Source organism: Bos mutus, chromosome 10 (genome assembly GCF_027580195.1).
Source record: "Bos mutus isolate GX-2022 chromosome 10, NWIPB_WYAK_1.1, whole genome shotgun sequence".
Classification (NCBI taxonomy): domain Eukaryota; kingdom Metazoa; phylum Chordata; class Mammalia; order Artiodactyla; family Bovidae; genus Bos; species Bos mutus.
In genome coordinates, this window is record NC_091626.1 from 57,979,018 (window position 1) to 58,002,491 (window position 23,474).

The 23,474-nt window shown below is 45.3% G+C and overlaps 1 protein-coding gene across 1 annotated transcript; it reads left to right on the plus strand.

The window, feature by feature from the left end:
• The first annotated feature begins 20,492 nt into the window (after positions 1-20,492).
• Positions 20,493-21,470, plus strand: FOXB1 (forkhead box B1). Its single transcript, XM_070378523.1, has one exon. It carries the CDS (start codon positions 20,493-20,495, stop codon positions 21,468-21,470), a length of 978 nt encoding a protein of 325 aa, XP_070234624.1.
• Positions 21,471-23,474: the final 2,004 nt, after the last annotated feature.

The following is a 23,474-nucleotide window of genomic DNA, read 5'->3' on the forward strand; positions in this document are numbered from 1 at the left end:
ATGGAAGCAACCTAGATGTCCATCAGCAGATGAATGGATAAGAAAGCTGTGGTACATATACACAATGGAGTATTACTCAGCCATTAAAAAGAATACATTTGAATCAGTTCTAATGAGGTGGATGAAACTGGAGCCTATTATACAGAGTGAAGTAAGCCAGAAGGAAAAACATAAATACAGTATACTAACGCACATATATGGAATTTAGAAAGATGGTAACAATAACCCGTGTACGAGACAGCAAAAGAGACACTGATGTATAGAACAGTCTTATGGACTCTGTGGGAGAGGGAGAGGGTGGGAAGATTTGGGAGAATGGCAATGAAACATGTAAAATATCATGTAGGAAACGAGTTGCCAGTCCAGGTTCGATGCATGATGCTGGATGCTTGGGGCTGGTGCACTGGGAAGGCCCAGAGGGATGGTATGGGGAGGGAGGAGGGAGGAGGGTTCGGGATGGGGAACACATGTATACCTGTGGCGGATTCATTTTGATATTTGGCAAAACTAATACAATTATGTAAAGTTTAAAAATAAAATAAAATTGGAAGAAAAAAAAAAATAAATAAATAAAATAAATAAATAAATAAATAAATAAAAAAAAAAAAAAATAAAATAAAATAAAAGCAACCAGAAATAATGTATGAGTTTAGCAAGATTGCAGATTACATGGTAAATATAGATCTATTATTGTGTATCTATATACTATCAACAAACAATTGGAAATTTAAATATCACTTAGAATAAAAAACAAAAATTTCTTAGCAATAAATTTATTAAAATATGCAAGACACTGTTCAATGAAAGCTACCAAATATTGTTGAGTAAAATTAAAGAAGATGTAAAAAATTCAGTAAGATACCATGTTTCTGGATTGGAAAATTTAATACTGTTAAGATGTTAAGTCTCCCCCAAACTGATATTTCAAGAAAATCTCATTCAAAATCCTAGCAGATTATTTGTAGATTTTGACAGACTGATTCTAAAAATTTATTTGGAAACATAAAGGATTGAGGAAAGCCAAAACAATTTTTAAAAAGAAAAATATTTGAAGGCTTGACACCTCAAGATTATTGTAAAACTATAGTAATCAAAACAATGTGGGAGGTCTGTGACCTAGATATGTGGAATGGAAAAGGAAGCCCAGAAATAAACACTGACAAGGGAGTCTTCTCCAAAGGCAATTTAATGCAGACAGGATAGTCTCTACAACACATGATGCCAGAACAAGTGGACATCCACGTGCAAAAAAAAAAAAAAAAAAATCAGCCTAGATACAGACACTACATCTTTCACAAAAATTAATTCAAAATGAATCATGAACCTATGTAAAATGAAAAGCTATAAAACTTACAGAAGATAACACAGGAGAAAATCTAGATGAGCTTAGGTTTAGCAGATTACTTTTTTAGACACAACACCAAAAGTATGATCCATGAAAGAAAAATTGGTAAGATGGATTTTAAAATTAAAAACTTCTGCTCTGTGAAAGATCCTGTTAAAAAAGGCAAAAAACTGGAACCAACTCAAATATTCACTAACAGAAGAATGGATAACAAAATTGTAGTATATCTATACAATGAAATATGACCCAGCAATAAAAATGAATGAACTACATATACATGCAATAACACAGATGATCCTTAACCATTAAATGAAGCAAATGAAGCCAGACACAAAAGACCCCACATTTTCTGATTTTATTTATATGAAATTCTAAAAAGGCAAAGCTGGGTGGCTCCCCTGGTGGCTCAGTGGTAAAGAATCCGCCTGTCAATGCAGGAGACATGGGTTGGATCCCTGGTCCTGGAAGATCCCTCATGCCTTGGGGCAACTAAGCCTGGCACCGCAACTACTGAGACCATGCTCTAGAGCCTGGGAGCCACAAATACTGAGGCCGCGTGTTACAACTACTGAAGCCCAGGCACCATAGAGCCTGTGCTCTGCAACAAGAGAAACCACTGCAGTGAAAAGCCCACGCAAACATGCAATGCAATTCGAGAGTAGCCCCTGCTCTCCATAACTAGAGAAAGACTGTGTGCAGCAATGAAGACCCAGCACAGCCAAAAATAAAAAAATTTTTTTAAAGGCAAAGCTATAGTAACAGAAAGCAAATCAATGGTTGCCAAGGCTTGGGAGAGAGAATTGGCTGCAAAGAAGCACAAAGAAATTCTGGGGTGCTGGAAATATTCTATATGTTGATTGACTCATATTTGTCAAAGTTCACTGAACTATACACTTTTAAATGGGTGAATTTTATGATAATTACATCATATAGAAGTTGATTATTATTACATACTTCTGCAAATGATATTCCCCCCAAATACCACCACCATCAACAGATAATGCTCTGTTGCCATTGCTTACAATGTCCAGAATTTCATTTGAAGTTTTGATGTCATATCAGTTATGACATCCAGTTATCATTCAGCTGCCCAAAACAGACAGTCAACCATATGTCAGCTACAATTTTAGGTTTGGGAAAATGAGAATATGAATAAAATGCAGTTTTATCTTTAGGAATCTTGCAGTCTAAAAATAAAGCTATCATTTTTAACATTTATAGTGTACATATTTTACACTAAATGCTACTTGTACGTATTAACTTTTTAATTCTTTCAACAACCCTACGGTGTAGGTTGCATTATTAATTCCTTTTCACAAAAAGGAAACTGAGGAACAGAGAGGTCAAGTAAATTGCTCAGCTAGTAAACACAAAACTGGAATTTGAACCCAAAGAGACTAACACGAAGGTGGGCTGTCCAATACAGTAGCCACTAGCCACATGTGGTCCCTGAGCACTAGGAATGTGCTTAGTCTGAACTGAGATACGTTGTTAAGTGTAAAATACAACCTGTATTCCAAAGACTTAGTATAAAAAAGTAGAATATTATGTTAATAATTTTTACATCATATTAATTTCACACAGAAATTACATTTGCTATAGTAGGTTAAAATAAAATACATTAGTGAATTGAGTTTACCTGTTTCCTTTTGCTTTTTAAAATGTGGCTACTAGAACATTCAAACTTACATACGTGGTTTACATTATATTTCTATTGACCAGCACTACTCTAGATTCTGAAAATGTAACTATTCTACTCTTTCAGTGACAGGCAGACTTAAAAGTAATAATAAGCTGATATATGGGTGACAAAACAGAGGTGTGGACAAAGTATTACAGGAGTACGAGATGAAACCATCAATTTGTGATCAGGGATAAAGAAGCTGGTGATGAAGCCCCAGAGGAGGAATGCAGACTGGGCACAGGTACCAAGGGACAGGTCAAGTCAGTCACCATGTCTTACATGCATATAACATTTTACAGTTCACAAAGTGATTTCATACACATGAATGCATTTCTTGTACAAGACACATGGATGCATGCACGTGCACTCATTCACTCACACAGACACACACAGTGAAATAGACGGGGCCAATATCATTGTCCCTGTTTTATAAGCAGAAACTGAGTCTGAGAGATGAAGTCACTTGCTGAAGCTTATTCTGCTGGTAAGTATCAGAATTGGGATTTTAATCCAAGTCTTTTGAGCCCAAGATCAGGGAATTACTTACAACATCATGGTCGCCACCAGGTAACCTGGAAATACTTTCAAAGAAAAAGGGCAGAATGATATGGGAGACAGGATGGAGGTAGTGGTATACCTGAGCCAGCTTTTACCAGCTCACCAAAGCTGGGTATGCTCATCTCCTCCCAACTATTACCAAGTCGTGGCTTGATATCAGTCATGGTGGGAGTCTTTGCACTATAGAAATTGGCAAATACTACAAATGAAGATTTTTCCCCACCAAGAGTCAGCTTCTTAGCACATCACTGAATGGACCATAAAAGGTATACTGAATGGACCATAAAAGGTATACTGAATGGCCACAGTGGCAAGAATCTGTTAAAGCTCTAGCTCTGTCTCTGACTGGGTGAACTTAGGCAAATGATATAACTTCTCTGGGTCCTAGCATTTTCAACAATGAACAGGAACACTCCAATTTCAGTTATAAAGTAGAAGTCAGATCTCAAACTCTGGAAGCAGAGAGCCTTGAGCTCCCATTGTACCTACCATTTGGGGAACCTCTTGATTTCCTAAGGTCTCTCCCAACCTTTATTTCCTTATTTCTTCAACAAGGTGAAAGGAGAACCTACCCCTGAGGCATTTGTCTGTCAGAGCTTATCTACAGATATTCACTTTATAAAATTAAAAGACGCTTGCTCCTTGGGAGAAAAGCTGTGACAAACCTATGCAGCACATTAAAAAGCAGAGATATCACTTTGTGGACAAAGGTCCATCTAGTCACAGTTATGGGTTTTCTTTCTGCTAGTCATGTACGGATGTGAGAGTTGGACCATAAAGAAGACTGAGCACTGAAGAATTGATGCTCTTGAACTGTGGTGTTGGATAAGACTCTTGAGAGTCCCTTGGACAGCAAGGAGATCAAACCAGTCAATTTTATAAGAAATAAACCCTGAATATTCATCAGAAGGACTGATGCTAAAGCTGAAATTCCAATACTTTGGCCATTTAATGCAAACAGCCGACTCATTGGAAAAGATACTGATGCTAGGAGATATTGAGCGCAGGAGGAGAAGAGGGCAACGCGGGATGAAATGGTTAGATAGCATCACTGACTCAATGGACCTCAGTCTGAGCAAAGTCCAGGAGATAGTGAGGGATAGGGAACCCTGGAGTCCAGCAGTCCATGGGGTTGCAAAGAGTCAGACACGACTTAGCAATTGAACAACAACAACATTGACTTCATTCAAAATTAAAGGGGCTTTCCTGGTAGCTCAGTGGTAAAGAATCCGCCTCCAATGCAGGAGACATGGGTTCAACCCCTTATCAGGCAAGATCCCACATGCCACAGAGCAACTAAGCCCCTGTGCCATAACTATTGAGCCTGTGCTGTAGACCATGGGAGCCACAACTAGGTGAGCCCAGGTGCCACAACTACTTAAGCCCACGTGCCTAGAGTCCATGCTCCACAAGAGAAGTCACTGCAGTGAGAAGCTCTCACAATGCAATGCCCCTGCCCTCCACAACTAGAGAAAAGCCCGCACAGCAATGAAGATCCAGCATAGCCAAAAATTTTTAAAAATAAAATTATCTTTAAAGAAAACACACAGAATTAAAACTTGGGAAGCCAACACAATATTGTAAAGCATTTATCCTCCAATTATTAATAAAAATAAATTTTAAAAATGTTAGCAAAAAACTAAAAAAATTAAAACTGGGAATAATTTTACATTATTTATTAATTCACTTAATAATAATAAAGTCATTACATGACAGCATAAATAATGCATTTTATTTTTAAAATAGCCATTCTTTCTAAACCCACCCCCCCGCAAATGAAAAAATTGCTAGTGTTTTACATGTTTTGCAAATCTGCTTAATGTCTAGCTTAAAAGAAGACAACAGGATTCTCATGTCTGTTTCTGTATTCAATCCATTTCAAAAATCATGTTATGGTGCTTCTGAAAAACTCCACTGTACACCAGTGAAAAGACAAGAGTAGAAAAGGTAAATAACATCTCACTTTACTGTGAAGATTGTCTGAACCTCATGAAACCCATGTACGGCTCTTGGAGAACTCTAGGGCCCCAGAACTACACTTTCAGAACTGCTGGCCTAATACAAAGCATTCAGTTTTCATTCATGGTTTTTCTCATAGTTTTCATTCCTCTACAGGTTATTGTGAGGGACAAATGAAAGGCTGTGTTTTTTAAAAGACTTCAAAATCATGAAGAATTTACAACATGAAAAATATTCCAATCTCAGAAGTTGGTGCCTAATCTTAAGTATATATCTTCTTTCATCAACTGAAGTTTTTACAGTGAAGGGACTCCCCTGCTGGTTCAGTGGCTTAGACTCCACACTCCCAATGCAGGGGGCCCATGTTTGAGCCCTGGTCAGGGAATTAGAGCCCACATGGCGCAACTGAAGACCCTCCATGGCCCGGATGAAGGCAGATCTCATGTGCCACAGCTAAGGCCCAGTATAGCCAAATAAATAAAAATTTAAAAAAAAAAAGAAATATTTCTAGTGAAGTGAATTTATCAGAGCTGACCTACAATGGAATTAGTCCTCAGAAATGCTCATGGAAAGAAGGATGAATGGATGGAAAGAAGGAAGGAAGGAAGAACCTCTAATATTTCTTAAAGGCTTAGGGATATGCTGATAGAAACATTACTTTAAGTACTCATCCTAAGACTGGTAGGCTCTAGAAGCCCTGAAAACTATTCTAAGTGTGCAACTACCAAAGCTATAGTGTCCACCAAGGACAGAATTGAAATTCTTAAGGACCCAAAGCCCAGGAGCTACCCAAGTGGCCCTTCATGAGTAAAGGACCAATGTGAGTTGCTACTCTTAGAAGAAATAGAAGGAATAAGCAAGATTTTCACCATGAAAGCTACTGTGGGTCTCATGACAAGAGGAAATGTATATTCAGATTCTTTTCCATTATAGGTTATTACAAGATATTGAACATACTTCAATTTAAAAAATCAAATTAATATGACTTTTTAAAAAAAGTATATTGGTCAGTCTGCCTGCAATGCAAGAGACCTGAGTTCGATCCCTGGGTTGGGAAGATCTCTTGAGAAGGGGATCTTGCCTGGAGAATCCCAGTATTCTTGCCTGGCAAATTCCATGAACAGAGGAGCCTGGCTGCCTATAGTCCATGGGGTCCCAAAGAGTCTAACACAAATGAGCGACTCACACATACACACACACTGGTCATGAGCCCTTCCGAACTTAGCTCAAACAGGCCTAAGACAAAAGAAAAAGTATTGAGTCACAAAAAGTTGAAGGCTCACTTGAAGACAGAGGATTCCATCTCTTTTTCTTTTCCTTTTCCTCTAGCCCTTCCTCCTTGTCTTCTCTTTCCCTCTCCCCTCCCTCTCTATCTCTCTCTTGTCTATCCTTTCATTCTACAAATTCTGCTTCTGTTTTTGTCCCAGAAGTTCCTACAGTTTCTAACTGCAAGAAGTCCCAAGAGAAAGTTCTCTCCCAGCAGTCCAAACAGAGTCCTGGTTTGCACCTTGTTAACCTGTCTTGTATTTCTTTATCCATCCTTACAGTAGGACAAGAGCACTGACTTGTCAGTAATCCCAAACAATTTCTAACTGCCTTAGGCTTATTGTTTTGAACTTCATTGGGCATTTTATTACAATGTATAGAATGTCTGCTTATAGATTATTATAAATCAATCCATCCAAGGTATCTATCCAAGGTCAATGACAGGTATGTATGCAGCACTAATCTGCACAAACATGATTAGGAAAGTTTGTTAGAAGGATGTTGACCTGGTCACCCTGTGGTCTAGCAGGATAGAGGCCAACAAAATACTTTGTGTACACAAGTCACATTGTGCCTTGAAAAAAAGACCTATTTCCTGTTTCATTAAAATTTATTATGTTGGACAATCCTAAGATGTTTACTAGAGTCTGGCCTCTGCAATTTATTAGAGCCATGGGGAATAGAAATGCTCTCTTGCAAACTGAAGTATCAAAATGGCATTTAACAGCCTTGTTTGACAGCATCAGAGTTTATCATGTCTGGCTCATTTTGAAAATTATTTCACATTAAATGCATTACCTGCCTTTTAAAGTGAGAATGGAAAGGGAAGAATAATCTTCTAATAAGAGAAAATTAAAACTCAGCTAATCAGGGAGAAAATGTTTCTAATCCAGCTCTATAAATTTGGCAAAAAAAAAGATAAAAAAAAAAAAAAAGCAAACAGACCAGCTGGAAGGCAATAAAGCATATATCTATGTCTGATCCACACCACTGCCAGCTGCTGCTTCAAGGGTCTGGCAAAACTAGCTCTTGTACAATAAGTCTACTTCTTTTATTCCTAGAGACATACAGCTTTTTTTGAACTTGGATAGTGATTTTATAGAGTGCTGTTTTATTTACTCTCAATTAATCATGCTCAACTGTAAACAAAGTGTCTGTTTTAGTTCTGCTGACAATTATCCACTTGTCAACATCTCCCTCAAGTACCTTCAGCATCTGGCTACCGCAGGAAACCTCTACATTAAGATGAATGTTTGTCTCTGTAAACTCAGGAATTCATTGGTTTCTTTAGCCCGTCAGCAGTCAGGATTATATTCTAACAAATGTCACACAGGCAGCTTGATGAAGATATATATAATCAGGCAATAAAGGGTTTCTCAGGATTTCCTTTCATTCACTGTGTTTGCTTTGGCAAAAAGAAGAAAATGATTACAACTTGGGAATCTTGGGGGGCGGGCGTAGAGCTGGGTCTGTGACTTTGGATACTGTCCTGAACCACCAGGCACAAGACGACAGCTCAGAAGTTGCTGAAAAATCTGTCCCTCCATTAGTAATATCCCATTAGATCAACAGAATCAAATTGTGTTATAATTGGTGGTAATTTACGTAAAGAAGGCATATGAGTTTTGCTGCAATTTCACTGGGGTTAGGAAGGGGCATGACTTTATCCGCTTCGCAAATAACTCTTTTACCTTAGGACACCTTTTTTTGTTTACTTAAAATGTGTAGGGAACATAGGGGAAAGTTGCTGCCAAGATCATTAGTATTTTTCCAACAATAACCTGTTTTAAAGGCAAATATTCCATTTGGTGGGTTTTGTGGGATAATTAATAGTGTGTCCCCTGGAGCACCCCTTGGAGAAAGGAGCCCCAGGAAAATTAAAGTCAACATTCATGCTGTATCCATTCTGTTCTTTCATCCATGAGAGAGGAGAGAAGTCACATACACCATTGGAGTGGGGGGCCAGCAGGGACAGGGAGGAAGCTAGGGACTCCGACAGACCAGTCCTCTGGGAGAATGAGTGGGTTATTTTCCTACATTTTACAACTGGGAGATTAATTTGCACTCAGCTCCAAATGGAAGAGATTCAAATCACTTAGCATCTTTCCTTGAAGTTGTATTCCTGGGTGAGGAGTGGTGGTGAGCCTGTGAGAATGTGGACCCCCAAGAGAAACCTGGCGTCCAGTTCAGCCCAGCCAGAGAACAGATCCATAGAAAGTGGCCGAGAGCTGAAGTTAAGTCCAGAAAAATTGACCTCCTCAGCGAGGGAAACAGGACCAGGATGGCGGGACTCACTGGGCGAGGGCCTGAGATTGCTACAGAACCAGCTAAGGTTGATGGGGGAGAAACAGGCGGCAGGATGGGGACTTGCTGGGGAGGGGAAGTTAGTAAAAGGGTTTGACTCGCTCCTTTCTGACAAAAGCTGATCAATCTAACTGCATGTAATTGATTTTAATGAGTGGGGGATTTTCCTTCACATTAACGATTGCCCCGAGTCATCAGCCTGCGCGGGCTGCGTCTCCCGGCGCAGACTCGGTCATTCCTCCACGGCCGGCCAGTCTCTACCCGGGCGCCTGCCACGCCGCCTAGCTTTACTGCCCTAAACAGTAGAGAGGTCGGGAACCCGGATCCTGGCCGGACCCCAGCCCGGTTTCACCTGGTAATTTATGCACAATTAATTGAGATATCTTTTATACTTGATGTGTTGCAAAATTAATGCCTAATTTATGTAATTAGTCAATTAACTCTAATTCTAGCATATGTTCCCAATGCCCAGAAGGTGTTCTGTTTCCCAGGTACTTATTTTGATGTCATAAAATACAACTAATTAATTTTACATGCATATTAATTTGAGATCTCTTTAGCAGTTCCCTTTGTGCAAGTAATTTTAATATTTGTCTTTCTAACCTTTGGGGGCAAGATGGGTGGGGAGGTGCAGGTGAGCATAAGTGGCACGTGGGTGCGAGCCCAGAAGACGCCTAGCCTGAGGGGTGGCCCGGGTTGAGGGCAGGGTACTCAGGAAGAGGCCTCAGGCAGCCACGGGTGTGGGTGTTGTGCTCAGCAGGCCATTAGAGGGCGTCGCGGGTGTTGACCTCACAATGTGCATTTTGCTCAAGCCTTTGGGAAACAGCGCGCCTTAGGGGCCGGAGGCTGAGAAGCCTGGGAGCGCTGACAGTGGTCACCAGGACACTTCCCGCGTCCCTGGACAATCGGCTCCGTGGCCAGTCACCCGCACTCCCCGGAGCCGGTGAAAGGCTTTTTTTTTTGCTTAAGGAAGGAAGACTCCTATTTCTAAGGCAGTCCCGGAGGCAAAAACTGAATAGGTTGCTCTGTGGTGGCGGCCCATCCCTCCCAGACATCCAGGCTGCTGTCCGAGTATGAGGAGCCGGAGAGCCTGCTCTCCCCGAAGCTGCCGGGTGCAGGGAGAGAGGAACCGCGCCTCCATCTCGGACTGTGCAAGCAGCTATCTGTCCTCTTCTGGCCCGGAGCGAAGATCAAGCGGGGCGAAAGTTTACTGTCCAAGTTATTGGGTGGCACATTAAAACTTTTATCCTTTTTGGACAAATTAACGAGCAATTTAATTAAAATCAGAGAGTAGTGTAAGTGCTATGATAATGAAGTTAAATGAGTGCACAATAAAATATTCACTAATCCAGCGCATTGCCAAATATCCCCTTAATTCTGCTTAACACTAAAAGGGTTTTGAGCACCATAATGAGATTCCTCTGTCTGCTAATTAATTGACACGCTCCTGAATATTCATACGAGCCAGCACCAATACGTTCCTAATTGCACCGTGGAATAGATCTCAGAGGAAAGTAAATCGCCATAGACTTAATTAAAATAATGTATTCCAGATCTAGGACGGGAAAAGATGAGACATTTGCCTTCGAGCGCGCTAAGAAAGTGGCACCTGGTTGGTGGAGGGGAGAGATAACAAACGTCGGCGCCCAGCCTGAAATAAGCGGCGTGGGACGCGCTGGGAGGGAGTTCGACTTCTGAAAACAGCAGCTATGCTGCGTCCAAAGCCCGCGGCTCGGAGGCGCTGGCTCCCAGGAGCGTCCGTGTTCCTGCCCTGCCAGAGGAAGAGGCTGATGAAGCAGAGTCTAGTACCCCGACCCGGACCAGGGCCCTTTCTTTTCTCTTTACTGTCTGTCCCCAGGCTTGTCCGAAAAACGGTCTACAAAGGCGCGTCGGGGAAGGTTGTCTGTAGCGAAACTGGTGCAAACTTTTCCTTGAGGTTGTCGAAACCACAGCAGACACAGCTCTCCCAACCTAAATAGCGATCTAAGAGAAGTCCTTGGCACTTATCTTTGGGGGAGGGCGATAGCTCGGGGGAGAATACCGAATCCTGTGGATGCTGTCCTTTCTCCCGGCTCCTATTCCCACAGAAAGCGCCGCCGTCCCCAAACTTGCGGCTAAGTTCCTGGGCACATTGTCCCTTCCTTGTCGAGTCCAGTGCGAGGGCCTAACACAGCCAAGATTTCCTCGGCAGATAAGAGGGACTCTACTCTCAGCTGGACGGCAGAGCCAGTTTTGTGTGGCAGAGCCACACAAGTGAAATTCCTTGGAAAGATGAGAGTCCCTCCACCCTCCGTCTTCTTGAAAAAAAAAAAATCACCACAGGTTAGAAACTAAAAAGAGTTTATTTGAAGACATACAAATGCATATTTATTATACACATGTATGCATTAACAATGTAAATTACACCGCCAGCAGTTGCTGGTTGTTTATTCATTAGATCTTTAGAAAATCTACATTGCCTCCAGACAGCGCGATGATAATGTGAAATACACAAGCAGTTTACATAACCAACTTTGACGCGGAGCTCTGTGCTACGCGACTCAGTCATCAACAGGTCGCGGGGATCCGGACGCGAAGGAAAACCTAAGTTGCTAATAGTTACTAAAGATCTGGGGAACCTAGGAAGCCCGCGGCTCCCTCTGTCCTTTTGGAAAAGGGTAACAAATGTGGAGAAAAAAGAAAGATCTGATCCACTCTCTACGGTTCTCTATTTTACCCTATTTATGTACAGCTTTTTTTTTTTTTTTTTTGGCAATTAAAGAAAAATAAATGAAAAGAGGATGAACGGACGGAACTGAAAGACCGACCTTCCCCAAACTTTGGGTATTCGAGAGAACTAAAGACTTTGAACCCCCAATGCTGGGGGTGGGGTGGGGTGGGGGTGGGTGAAGTGAGAGGTTTTCTTAACTGCCTGCACGGGAAGAAAAGGCAGCCTACTTTAGTTAAAGGAATCCATCCACTCCACCAATCAAATCACGATGGCCACCATAAACAAATGGTTGTCACTCCAAAGAAAATCACCTGCATATCAGCCTTTTGGAATTAAATCCTTCCGATTCAGGATTCACCCAAAAGATGGAGAGGAGAAGGTACTTTAAGAGATAAATAGTAGTGCAGATTTACTGCTTATTTTAAATATATTTTTCTTAATAAAAATATTGAATAAGGGGGAGTGAGGGGTTGTTTAGTAGGCTGGCTGTGAGGATGGGTTGGGGAGGGGCGGGTGAATGTTGTCAACCACAGTTGTAAGTGCGGAAGTTTCCTAAAAGCTACACGGATGCTATGATCGGTCAAGTTAATGATTTATCCCCCTCTCCGCAGTCCATCACTTATGGTGGCCCACCACTCACCGCTGAAGTGTGCGGGTCATGCGTGAGGGTGAGGGTGTTTGAATGTTTTGTAACCCTTATCCCTTCCTTCCTTTCTTTTGGTTGTGCCGGCAGGGTACAGGAGGAAATGCGCTGCCGATCCCAGACACTGCATTGCTGGGAAGGCAGCTAGGTTTTTTTGCAAACCTACAATCTGATATCCCGACTGCTGTGAAAATTGAAACCTGAGTTTGAGAAAGAAGGGATGAGGGTAGAGAGGGAGAGAGAAGAGGGAAGGAAAGAGATGAAGAGATAGAGGAACGCCGAGGGCGGTGCATCCGTTTCTGTGGCGTTGGTAAACTCAGGGCAACCGGGTATCCCCTACAGCTAGTCTGACAGCGACCCATCAGGAGTGAGCGAAGTGCGAGCCCGGAGCAGAGTCGGTGCTGATGAGGAGGGCACACGGTAGGGGGTGGGCACCCAGCGCCGGGACTCGAGAAGCAAAGTCTTGGTCCCAGGTGAGACCCGCCTAAGCGGAAGGACCCCGCTGCCAGGGACCCCGCCGCCCAGCGGAGGCGAGCTCCTGGCCGCGCTGCTGGCCCCGCCAGGGCCCGCCTCCCAGCCATTCTTAGTTGGGGGAGGCCAGTAAGGATCAGCCGCTTTCTTTCTTTGGTGTCTTTCTTTTTCAAACCCGCTTTGTGGGTGGCAGCTCAGCGGGGGACGAATGGCGACCAAAGGAAAAAAAAGCCCAAACGAGGTGTGTGTGTTGGGGGGGTGGCGGTTTGGGTGGGGAAAGAGAGAGAGAAAGAAATCAAATAGTTTTAACCATCCCAGGAACACAGTGAGTTATTATATCTAAAGGCTGTTGTGGACTTCAGCGAGACCTGCTTCTGCCATTAAGAAAACACATACTGCATATGTCTACCGGGTTAAGCTCTCCTCCTCGTCTCTGAACAAACAAAGCTGAAGCCCAGGGTTTTAAGCCTGGAGACCCACAGGTTACCCGGTTTCAAAACAAATTAAAACGGGCGAATGCACCAACAACTATTATGGATGCAAGATATTTTTCATTTCAGAGCTCTGCAGTTACCCCTCTCCACAGAATTGATTTTATTCAAATTTCTGAGCAAAGGACATTTAACCTACTGTACAGGATTTAACTTAATATTCTCTTGCAATCACTATCTTAATTTTTCCAGATAATGCAGTCAAAGGAAACGCACCACTCTTCTCACTTACTGGAAGCTTTGAAACACCTCATAAAGCTAAAAACCTTCCCGATTCTGCGTTCCCTAAATCCTTCTCCCAAAATAACATTTAAAAAGTGGCTGCCTAACCAGAGATACTGACCTCCTCCCCCAAATCTGAGCAAACAAGTAATTCTTGACAAAGAAAATTAATATGAAAAGTATAGGGTGATTTTCTCCCCCTCCCCCCTTAAAAAAAAAGACCCTTTGCTCCACCCCGCTATTAAACAAAACACAATACCTTTTTCTGGGTGGTACTGCACAGAAGTTGATTCAGTTTTGACAATGTTGTTTAGCTATCATTTGCTATTTTGAATGAATGGGAGCAATCCCCCCTTTTACAACATTTGTTTCCTATTATGGAGAGGTGCAGCAGTTGAGGGCAGACATGTGAAAGTGGCTGTTTGATTCTCTTTTTCATCCCCCTGACCCTGCTTTTGTCCCTCCTCACCCTGGGAATGTCACGCCTCGCTACTTCACTTTGAGATGCTCGAGAAAGTGGCTTTGTTATTCCCTTTTAGACATACACGAAATTGTTCTCATTCCCCCCGCTGTAAAAGATACTTCACATCGGGCCTCGGTTCACAAGTGCAATGCAATTTGGCTTAGTCCAACCTTTGTTCTGCTTGTACAAATGAGCGAACAGTGCACACATTATACAGTTGATCTACTGCTGTCTTAACCCCAGAGTTAGGGGCTGGGAGAAAAGCAAGTTAATCCCTTCAATACCAAGGTGGTTTTAGCAATATTTCCTCCAATAATAATAATAATAGATTTGAATTGCTGCTTCTATTTCACACAGTGCAGGGCAAAACTTCTGGGGAGGGTTTAGTAACAACAAAAATCCTTCCACCAACCGTTGGCAAATAACTTTGGGACAAGTACATATGTAGGTTTGGTAATGCCCAATTTAAAGCGATGCAATTATTAGTACAAAGAGGGACTGGATTTGGAAAGTCAGGCTTTAAAGCCTTGAAATCTCAGAGCAAACCACTGCCAGCAAAGACCAAATGGTATTTAGCAAACAGAATCCAAAGAGAGGGCATTATGGGGAGCCGGCAAGAGTTGTTTTCAGGGGCATTGAAACTGCCTGTTTACTATGGGTGGGGTTGGCACTTCTTGGGGATGGATGTCAAGCAGACCAGCCTCTATCTCTGGCTGTTTTTTTTCCTGCTTGAGATGGAGGGAAAACTGAGCCTTCCACACTCTCCAAGCTGGAGCAGCTGCTTGGGAAATACATCTATAATGTGTGAGGTGCTGCCATTCCCTTTCACACAACCCCAAGGAAAACAGATTTTAACTTCAGGTGCCCCAGCCATAGCCAGAGGCCATATCCACAGCCAGGCAGCAGAGACTGGGGAGGAGACACCTCTGAATATCAACATCCGCCCCCCGCCCTCCCCCCCCACCCCACTCACCCACACCCTCCTGGTTTGGATGGGAGTAAAGAGTGATCAGGAGGTGGAGGCTCTTGCCTCCCTCAGAATCCAGCAAGATTTGGAGGGGGCGGGGGTATTGATTTTAGGCAGTATGCTCCTCATCCAAAGTTTCTCCTGGATCTCTCCAAACCCTATATAGCCCAATCACCAACCAATTAAATACATGGATCCAAAGTTCCCTGTGAGATGTTCCTTCCTTCTGGTTTGAAAAATAACTGTGCTACTCGGGCTGCCTGGTGCTTGGGGTGGCATTGGGGAGCACTGGTGAAGAGGGTGCCAAGTCCTTCTGCTGCCGGTTGGCCCTTGGCCAACCATGTTTCCCCTCCCCCACCTCTTTCCTTTAATACTCTGATTTCCCACCAGACGTCATCCAACTGGCCTGGCAGTATGAGCCCAGACTCCTAGGAGCATGGGGCAGCCATGGCCAAAAGGCTTCCCTGATGCAGCGCCCACCTGGGTGTGGGTCTCTGGTGGGGCCCAAGGACCTGCAAGATCCTGCTGTCCAGTGGCGCCAGGCTGAGAGAACTTCCTGAGCAGGGTCCCTCTGGTGCCCAGATCCCCAAGGTTGGAACCAGGCTGTGCCATGCGGGCTGCTGGAGCTGCAGGTGCACATATTCTGAGGACAGTCTCCCGGACACTCAGGAGGAGGCTTTTTTTTTTTTTTTTTTTTTTTTAAAAATCGACCACTGACCAGCTGAGGGAGTTTGTTTTAGTGCTGAATACCCCAGGAACAAAATCCTTTTTAAAGGAAAGCTAAGTCATTTCATGCCACCAAAGTCCAGATCTGATGAAGACTGACAAAGAGGCACAGTGCCTTTAGCGTGGGTTCTCAGAGAGACCAGAGGACTTGGGCACCTGCAAGAGGCAGCCTGAAAAGTTGGGGCGGGTCAGAGGAGGCACAAGCCCTCGGCCTTCACCCGCACTTCCTAGCACTTTTACTGCCCATTTTACAGAGATGCTGGGAAAAGTGGAGAGAGGGAGAAAAAGTAAAGTGAAGAGAACTGAAGGACAAGAGTGCATTAGAAAGAGGAAAGAAGGAGGGGGGATGGAGGAGAGGGAGGGGAGCACTCCCAGAGTGAAAGGAGGAGGAGGAGAAGGGGGCCAAGGAAGGCTTAGCCAAAGCGCTCCAGGCAGCACGGAGTTCACTTTCCAAGTTGGGAAGGCGGGTATTGTTTTTGGCGCCTAGGAAACCCTCAGAAGCTGCCGGGTACTCTCCTCCACCTCCCATTGGTGTTTGGTAAATATTAACAAACCAGGGCGCGTTACTTTCTGGAGTGTGGATGGAGCGGCTGGCATGGGCTCTGGATAGTTTTCCTCTCCTCGAACCCCCGCCCCCAAACCCCAGCCCCACCGTTCACGCACACACACCTGCTTGACAACAGAAGGAATCAAAATCAATATTGTATTTGTCACCCCTCTGTCTCCTTTTTACTCCCTCAGCAGCCCCGGTGCCACTGAAGCGAATTGTGGATTTATGGAGGGAAATTAGCATAAATTATTACAAAATCTGTAGCCGTGTGTGGTCCAGCTTGTGAGAAAAGAGGCTATTGCAAACTCTCCAAGCAGAAAGGTGGTCGGTGGTGGGCTCTGCGGAGGTGATGAATGGCTATTGCACGAAAGAGATTTCCAGTTGGTTTGCACATGGGTATAATTGACTTATGTGTATTTTATACAGTTTTCCCAACAACTCCCTAAGCCTCCAGGTCGGATGTACTCCCTCCCCAAAGCTTCTGTTTGCTTTGGGTTCTATACAATAGACTGATGCACTTTTCAAGATTTCTGGAAAGTGCTCCTTCCCTCCTCTTCTTCATAATACCAGTCTTAAAACGCTCTTTAAAGAGCATGCAAATCTGTCCCTTCCCCTGGGCTTTGTAGATCTTCAGGAGGAAATTAAGGTACAATTTTACAGCCAAGTATACTTTTTAAATGTGCATCTCACAACTCCGCACTCCTCACAGAAGACAAACTTGTGCCATTAGGTGCAATTTCTTTAATTAGTCCTGAGCATGGGCAATGTGCCTCACTTCCCATTTTCACCAGAGCCAAACTTTGAGGGTCCTTACTTATATCCTCCCATGTCCCCAGCTTGGTGGTGACAACTTTCCCAGGGAGACAGACCTAGATTTATTCCAACTTGGATTTTTTTTTTCACCCAAACGTTTTTACTCTTAGAATTTAGTTAATCTTCTGTTTACTTGGAGCAATGATTTCGACAGCCATACAAAGACCCTTTGCAAGGCAACAAAATGCCAATTGTTAAAACAAAAACATTCCCTCTCCCCATCCCCCACCCTTAATACGCGGGAACTACTGGGGTGTGTGTGTGTGTGTGTGTGTGTGCGCACACACACACACACACACACAAATGGTAGAAAAGAATCAAAAAGAATCTTCCTGGCTGTCGCAGGGTGAACAGAGATCTTTCACATCCCGAATCCAACCCTTCTTAAAACACTAGGAGTGTGTGTGTGTGTGTGTGTGTGTATACGTATTTTCTTAGAGGATCCTAAAAATTCTTGGGGGCTTCCATGCTAGTACCTCTCCCTCCCAGAAGGGCTTCTGCCTTGCCCTCCTTGTACCTCGGATTCCAGTTGCCTTCTAAAGCAGGAAAACTGGACCAAAGCCTTTCAGTCTGGAAAACATAAGCCCCCACTACTAGTAATCAGCGGGTCCCTCAAGCTCCTAAGCTTCCTAGGCTCCTATCTCAGGACCCTGGAGTCTATCCTGGCCGCGCCAAGAAACCCCCCAAACACTGCACCCCCTTAGGAGCTGAAGCGTGCTGCAATTCCGGCAAGTACCACTGCCTTTCCGGCAAGTACCACTGCCTTCAGCCCAAGCTCCAAGAGGTTCCTCTTGGGTCCAACTGGTTTACCTGTAGAGGGTTTGTCAGCCTTTCTCCAGTAGTGCCCCAGAGACAGGTCAGCATCCCTCCCCCACCCCTGAGCACCCACCTCCTCCTCTTGGTTATTTTTTCTGAATTAAGAAGGTGACATTATTCTTTTCTTCAAGCACTTCTGTTAATATTGAAAAACGTGCGCTTGCATCTCAAGCAAGGCAGCCCAGACGCGAGGGCCATTTCAATATTAATGAAATTGTTTAATCTCCTAAATTCACCGTGTTTAAGTTACGTTTTGGTGAGTTATTGACCACCTCTGAAACTATGGTTAATGGAGGGTGTGTGCGTGTGTATGTGTGTCCGCATGTACAGTGCACACACGTGCATGCATGTTTAAAGATCCTTTTTTATGCTAACCCCAAACAGCTACACTAATAATGCTCTAATATCAATAAGTGTCAAAACATCACACCCAGAAATCTCCCACCACCACTTCATCCTCCTCCTGCCAAAAAAAAGTTCTCATATTTCCAGACTGAAGATGATTTATTGTGGGCTACAGGTACTGAGTTTTTAAAAACGAGATAGTACAAATTTCTTTTGAAAACCATAAAGGTTAGAGAATGTGCAGAAACCAGTGGGAATGCCTAGCATCTACATTTGTAGATGGCGTGCAAGCGGGCAGGGTTAACTCACTATTTCATAGCAGTTTGATGATGATGGTGACAACGATGATAATGATAATAATAATTCACTGAATCTCCAGAGATGAATCCAAACTGAAGGAAACCAGTTACCCACAGTAGGCAGGGTGATCCTAGGCACATCCCCATCCTCTCTTCTCTCCAAAAAAGGAAAATCCTCTGGTTCTTGGCAAATCTAGAAGGTAGTGCAGTTTTAGTGGGGCCGCAGGCAGCTTTTGCTGGGCCCTCTAAACCCTACATAACTTTTTTCTATGTAATAAAGGGGGGATGGGGAGAAAGTTTCAGCTGTAAAATGCAAACTTTCAGCCCACCCCTTACTCCTGTTTTAAACCACCTGCGGAAAGCAAGAGACAACTGTGTAAACCAAACTCAGGCTCTCCCCAGGTCCCCACACCGTCTTCCCCAACAGCCCCAGAGCCTCCATCCTGTATCTAACCAGATTCCTGGAGGAATTTTAAAGTGAAGACCTTGCTTATTTGCACAGATACACTGTTTTAATTCTTTTAATTTGGCCAATACACTTAGATTCAAAATGGGCTCTTACACGGGGCTGTCCGATAGTTGTTGTTTTTTTTTTTTTGTCTTTTAAAACCCTCGCTTAAAGCTACACACCCACTGTGCCGCGTTAAGGGGAAGGGTGTATTTTCATTACAATTAACCCATGTAACCATTCCCCGGGTAATGCCACGCGCAAGGAAAGGGTCTCCTTCAGGGGAAAGCTGTGCCTTAAGTTAGCCAACAATACAAACCCGATACACTGCAAAGGAAACAAAATACCCCAATAGCCAAGCAATTTCCATGTCAAATACCATCTGCGCAGCAGCTCGGTCTCTGAATGTGAGTGGTCGCCTGTAGCCTGTATCCCTGCTCCCGCCGCTACCACCCCATACCTTCACACCGCGCACCCTGGCCGGCGCGTCCTGCTCCCACCGGTGGCAGAGGCTCTTCCCCCTCGCCCAGTCTTGAGCTGGAAGTGATTCCTATTGGCCAAGGTGTCCATGTAAATAGGTGTGAAAGAAACCAGAGCTGGCCAGGCTCTTTCCCTCTCGCTCAGTCCCCTCCCTCTGCATCCCCCGCTCCCCCTCCTCTTCCTCCTCCTCCCAAGGCGATTGTCATATGATAGCTAAGAAGTGGCACATTAATGAAGCACCGCTACAGGGGTCTTTTCTGCTCCTGTCACCGCTTAAAACTATCAGATGGTTCGAGGGAGGACATGGAGGCAGCCACCTAGCTCAGCGGAGCTGGAGCCCAGAGCAGCGCCCTCCGAAGCCCCGAGGCCGCTGCTGCCAGCGTCCGCGCCGGAACTCCACAGCCGAGCTCGGCCACCCGCGGAGCGCACGGCCAGAAGCGCCAGGGACCGGGCGGCGCGGGGCGCTGCGGGACTGAGCTGCTGAGCTCAGAGACGTACGGAGCCCAGCCGAACCTGGACACTGCGCCCTGGCTGCGCGCCGGGAGGAACAAGGCGAGCAGCAGCGCCATCCCGGATGCGGACGCGCAACTTGGGGCAACTTTAAGGTGAGCGGCTCACGGTTGCATCTCTACCCCAGTTCCCGCTCCAGGTCCGGGCTTACTTCCAGGCTACCCTCACGCCGCTCGCCGGCTTCCCTTCCCGCGCCCCCTGGCTGCGTCCCACTCGACACACAAAGTTGGTGGCTAAAGAGCTTAGACGCTGGCTGATCCAGCGCCAAAGCCCCCTACTTGCGCCACCCCCGAAGTCTGTTCTTGGCCTGGTTGACCTCGTCTGTGCATCCACGTCCTCCTCCCTCCCCCGCTTATCTTTCCCCCTTCCCAGATCCGAGCAGGCCCGCGCGGACCCAGAGCTAGGAGGGGGCAAAGAAGAAGATGCCTCGGCCGGGCCGCAACACGTATAGCGACCAGAAGCCGCCCTACTCATACATATCGCTAACCGCCATGGCCATCCAGAGCTCGCCAGAGAAGATGCTGCCGTTGAGCGAAATCTACAAGTTCATCATGGACCGCTTCCCCTACTATCGGGAGAACACGCAGCGCTGGCAGAACAGCCTGCGCCACAACCTTTCCTTCAACGACTGCTTCATTAAGATCCCGCGGCGGCCAGACCAACCTGGCAAGGGCAGCTTCTGGGCGCTGCACCCCAGCTGCGGGGACATGTTCGAGAACGGCAGCTTCCTGAGGCGCCGCAAGCGCTTCAAGGTGCTCAAGTCGGACCACCTGGCGCCCAGCAAGCCCGCTGACGCCGCGCAGTACCTGCAGCAGCAGGCCAAGCTGCGCCTGAGCGCGCTGGCCGCCTCGGGCACGCACCTGCCGCAGATGCCCACGGCCGCCTACAACCTGGGCGGCGTGGCGCAGCCCTCAGGCTTCAAGCATCCCTTTGCCATCGAGAATATCATCGCACGCGAGTACAAGATGCCCGGGGGGCTGGCGTTCTCCGCCATGCAGCCCGTGCCGGCCGCCTACCCGCTCCCCAACCAGTTGACTACGATGGGCAGCTCGCTGGGCACCGGCTGGCCACACGTGTACGGTTCCGCGGGCATGATCGATTCAGCCACCCCCATCTCCATGGCAAGTGGCGATTACAGCGCCTACGGCGTGCCACTGAAGCCTCTGTGTCACGCAGCGGGCCAGACACTGCCCGCCATCCCCGTGCCCATCAAGCCCACACCGGCCGCAGTGCCTGCCCTGCCCGCGCTGCCTGCGCCCATCCCCACCTTGCTCTCGAACTCGCCGCCCTCGCTTAGCCCCACGTCCTCTCAAACAGCCACCAGCCAAAGCAGCCCCGCTACTCCCAGCGAAACGCTCACCAGCCCGGCCTCCGCCTTGCACTCAGTGGCGGTGCACTGACCCGCAGAGGCCGGCGCCCCCTCTTGTTCCCCTCCCCGCCAGCTCACTCGCCTCCCCCGGCTCCCAGTCCTGCCCTCCTCGACCTGGGACACCCTAATTTGTCCATTTCACCTTCGGCCAACCCTCTCTTCCCCGTGAGAACTTTTGTTTTGGACCCAGGAAACGAAACACAAACTTGCAGATGGGCCAGGAGGCGCGCGTGAGTTGTCCTCGCCCCCAAGAGGGAAAGGCAAGGAACGCCTGAGCCAAGTCTTCCCATGCCCGGGGCCCCGAAACCCTCTCCCACTGAAGAGGCAGGGGAGTTCCTGCCTCCTGCCGCCTCGGAGAGGAGCGCGTCTTCGTTCGGCCCGGATCCGCGAGGCTCTGGACACGGCGCCGTTGCTCCAAGCCCAGAGAAACCGTCTCCGAGGTTTCCTGGAACACATCTCCCATGTGGGCTGCAGCCACCCAGCGGAGAGCCAGATCTCTGTTTACGTCTTGGAAATCTGCCGCGAAAAGGGACCACTAACTTCCTACCCTACTCGCCTCCGCCCATCCGGCAGGGGCTGGGCGGACCACAGCTTCCCTGAGAAGCGGCCCTGCCTCCACGGCTTCTGCGGAGTTTTTTTGTTTTGGGTTTTGTTTTCTGCCAGAGGCTCCTCGCGCTGGGAGTTTAGGGGAGAGGCTACTAAGCTGGGAAGGAGACGTTTGTCCTCAACACAAACAAAATAAAAGTAAAAGTAACCTTGTATGTTTACAAAGCGCCCGGTAAAACGTAAACAGTGAACTTGAATCCGTATTGCTTTGGCGGGCGAGCGGGCAAAGCCCACTTTACAAGTACCTGTTGTAATGTGAATGTTTACTCTGCATTTCTGGCCAGGTTTAGGGGAGGGAAGGGGTGGGTATGGGAAAGTTAATTAGGATGTTAACTTTCCGATTACTTAGAGACCTTTTTAACTATTTATTTTATTGTTGGAAGGAAAAAAGAAAACGAAATAAGTCCAAACTAAGAAACCATCAAGGGCAACCCTAGAAGAACTTAGATAAGCTGACTGGTAACATGAAGGAGGTGTCACCAGATAGGTCTCCCATGGACAAGTCTTTCTGTTTGCTACAGGAACTTTTTCAAGAAGCTCAAGGGCTGCAAAGAGATGTAAATGATTGTGAATAGGAATGATTATACACTGTGTAAAATGCACTTTTGTTTGCTATATTCCTTTAGAATCTTAGGTAATTTGCTGGAAAACAAACTGTTGTTCTGGTGTGACCTGCTTAAGTTAAAAAAAAAAAATTGTAGTGTTATCAGAGCTGTACCATTTTTACCTTTCATTTTCTCTCCCTCCCTGTACAGAATTAGCATGGCGTTTTAAATATTGATGTTCTTGTTCCCAGCATGCCTGTTTTAAGACAAAGAATTTTAAAAAGGTGTCTACATTAAATTATGAACCTAGTCCAAATAATATTTTCTCATTAAAATATGTAAATTCAAATTTTAGTTGTGTGTGTTTTTGAAAAGTTGCTACAAACAACTCTATGAAAGATAGATGTAGTGCTTCTCTAAGCATGCTTTCTGCAATTCATTGTCTGAGTACTTTGTCATTTTCATAACTTATTTTTAAAACAAACCTCCTCTTACGCACTTGCAGACTAGGGGAGAAATTATTCAGACGAACTCTTGAAGACATTTGCCCAGAGAGAGAGATGAAATAATCTATTCTCTAGTATAGATCAGGTGCACATGTGCAGTGCTGAAAGAGAAACTGTTCATGAAAAAAAAAAATAGTACTTTATATTTATTTTGTCTATCTTAAAACATACATTTTACAAAATAGACAGTAGTTGTATGAATATAAGGCTTCTATCGAAACCAGGTAGAGGCGATATGGAGATAAAGAATTTGAAAGCAAACTTGCTTACTCAGTATTTATATTCTGATACACCTATTTGCAGTGACCCTTCATTTCCTTGGTCCTTTAAATTATTGCAGTCATTGAAATTTTCTTTTTCAGAAGTTACTTAAAAGTC

Coding starts and splice junctions, on each gene's coding strand:
- FOXB1 (XM_070378523.1), top strand. CDS start 20,493: ATGCCTCGGCCGGGCCGCAACACGTATAGCGACCAGAAGCCGCCCTAC.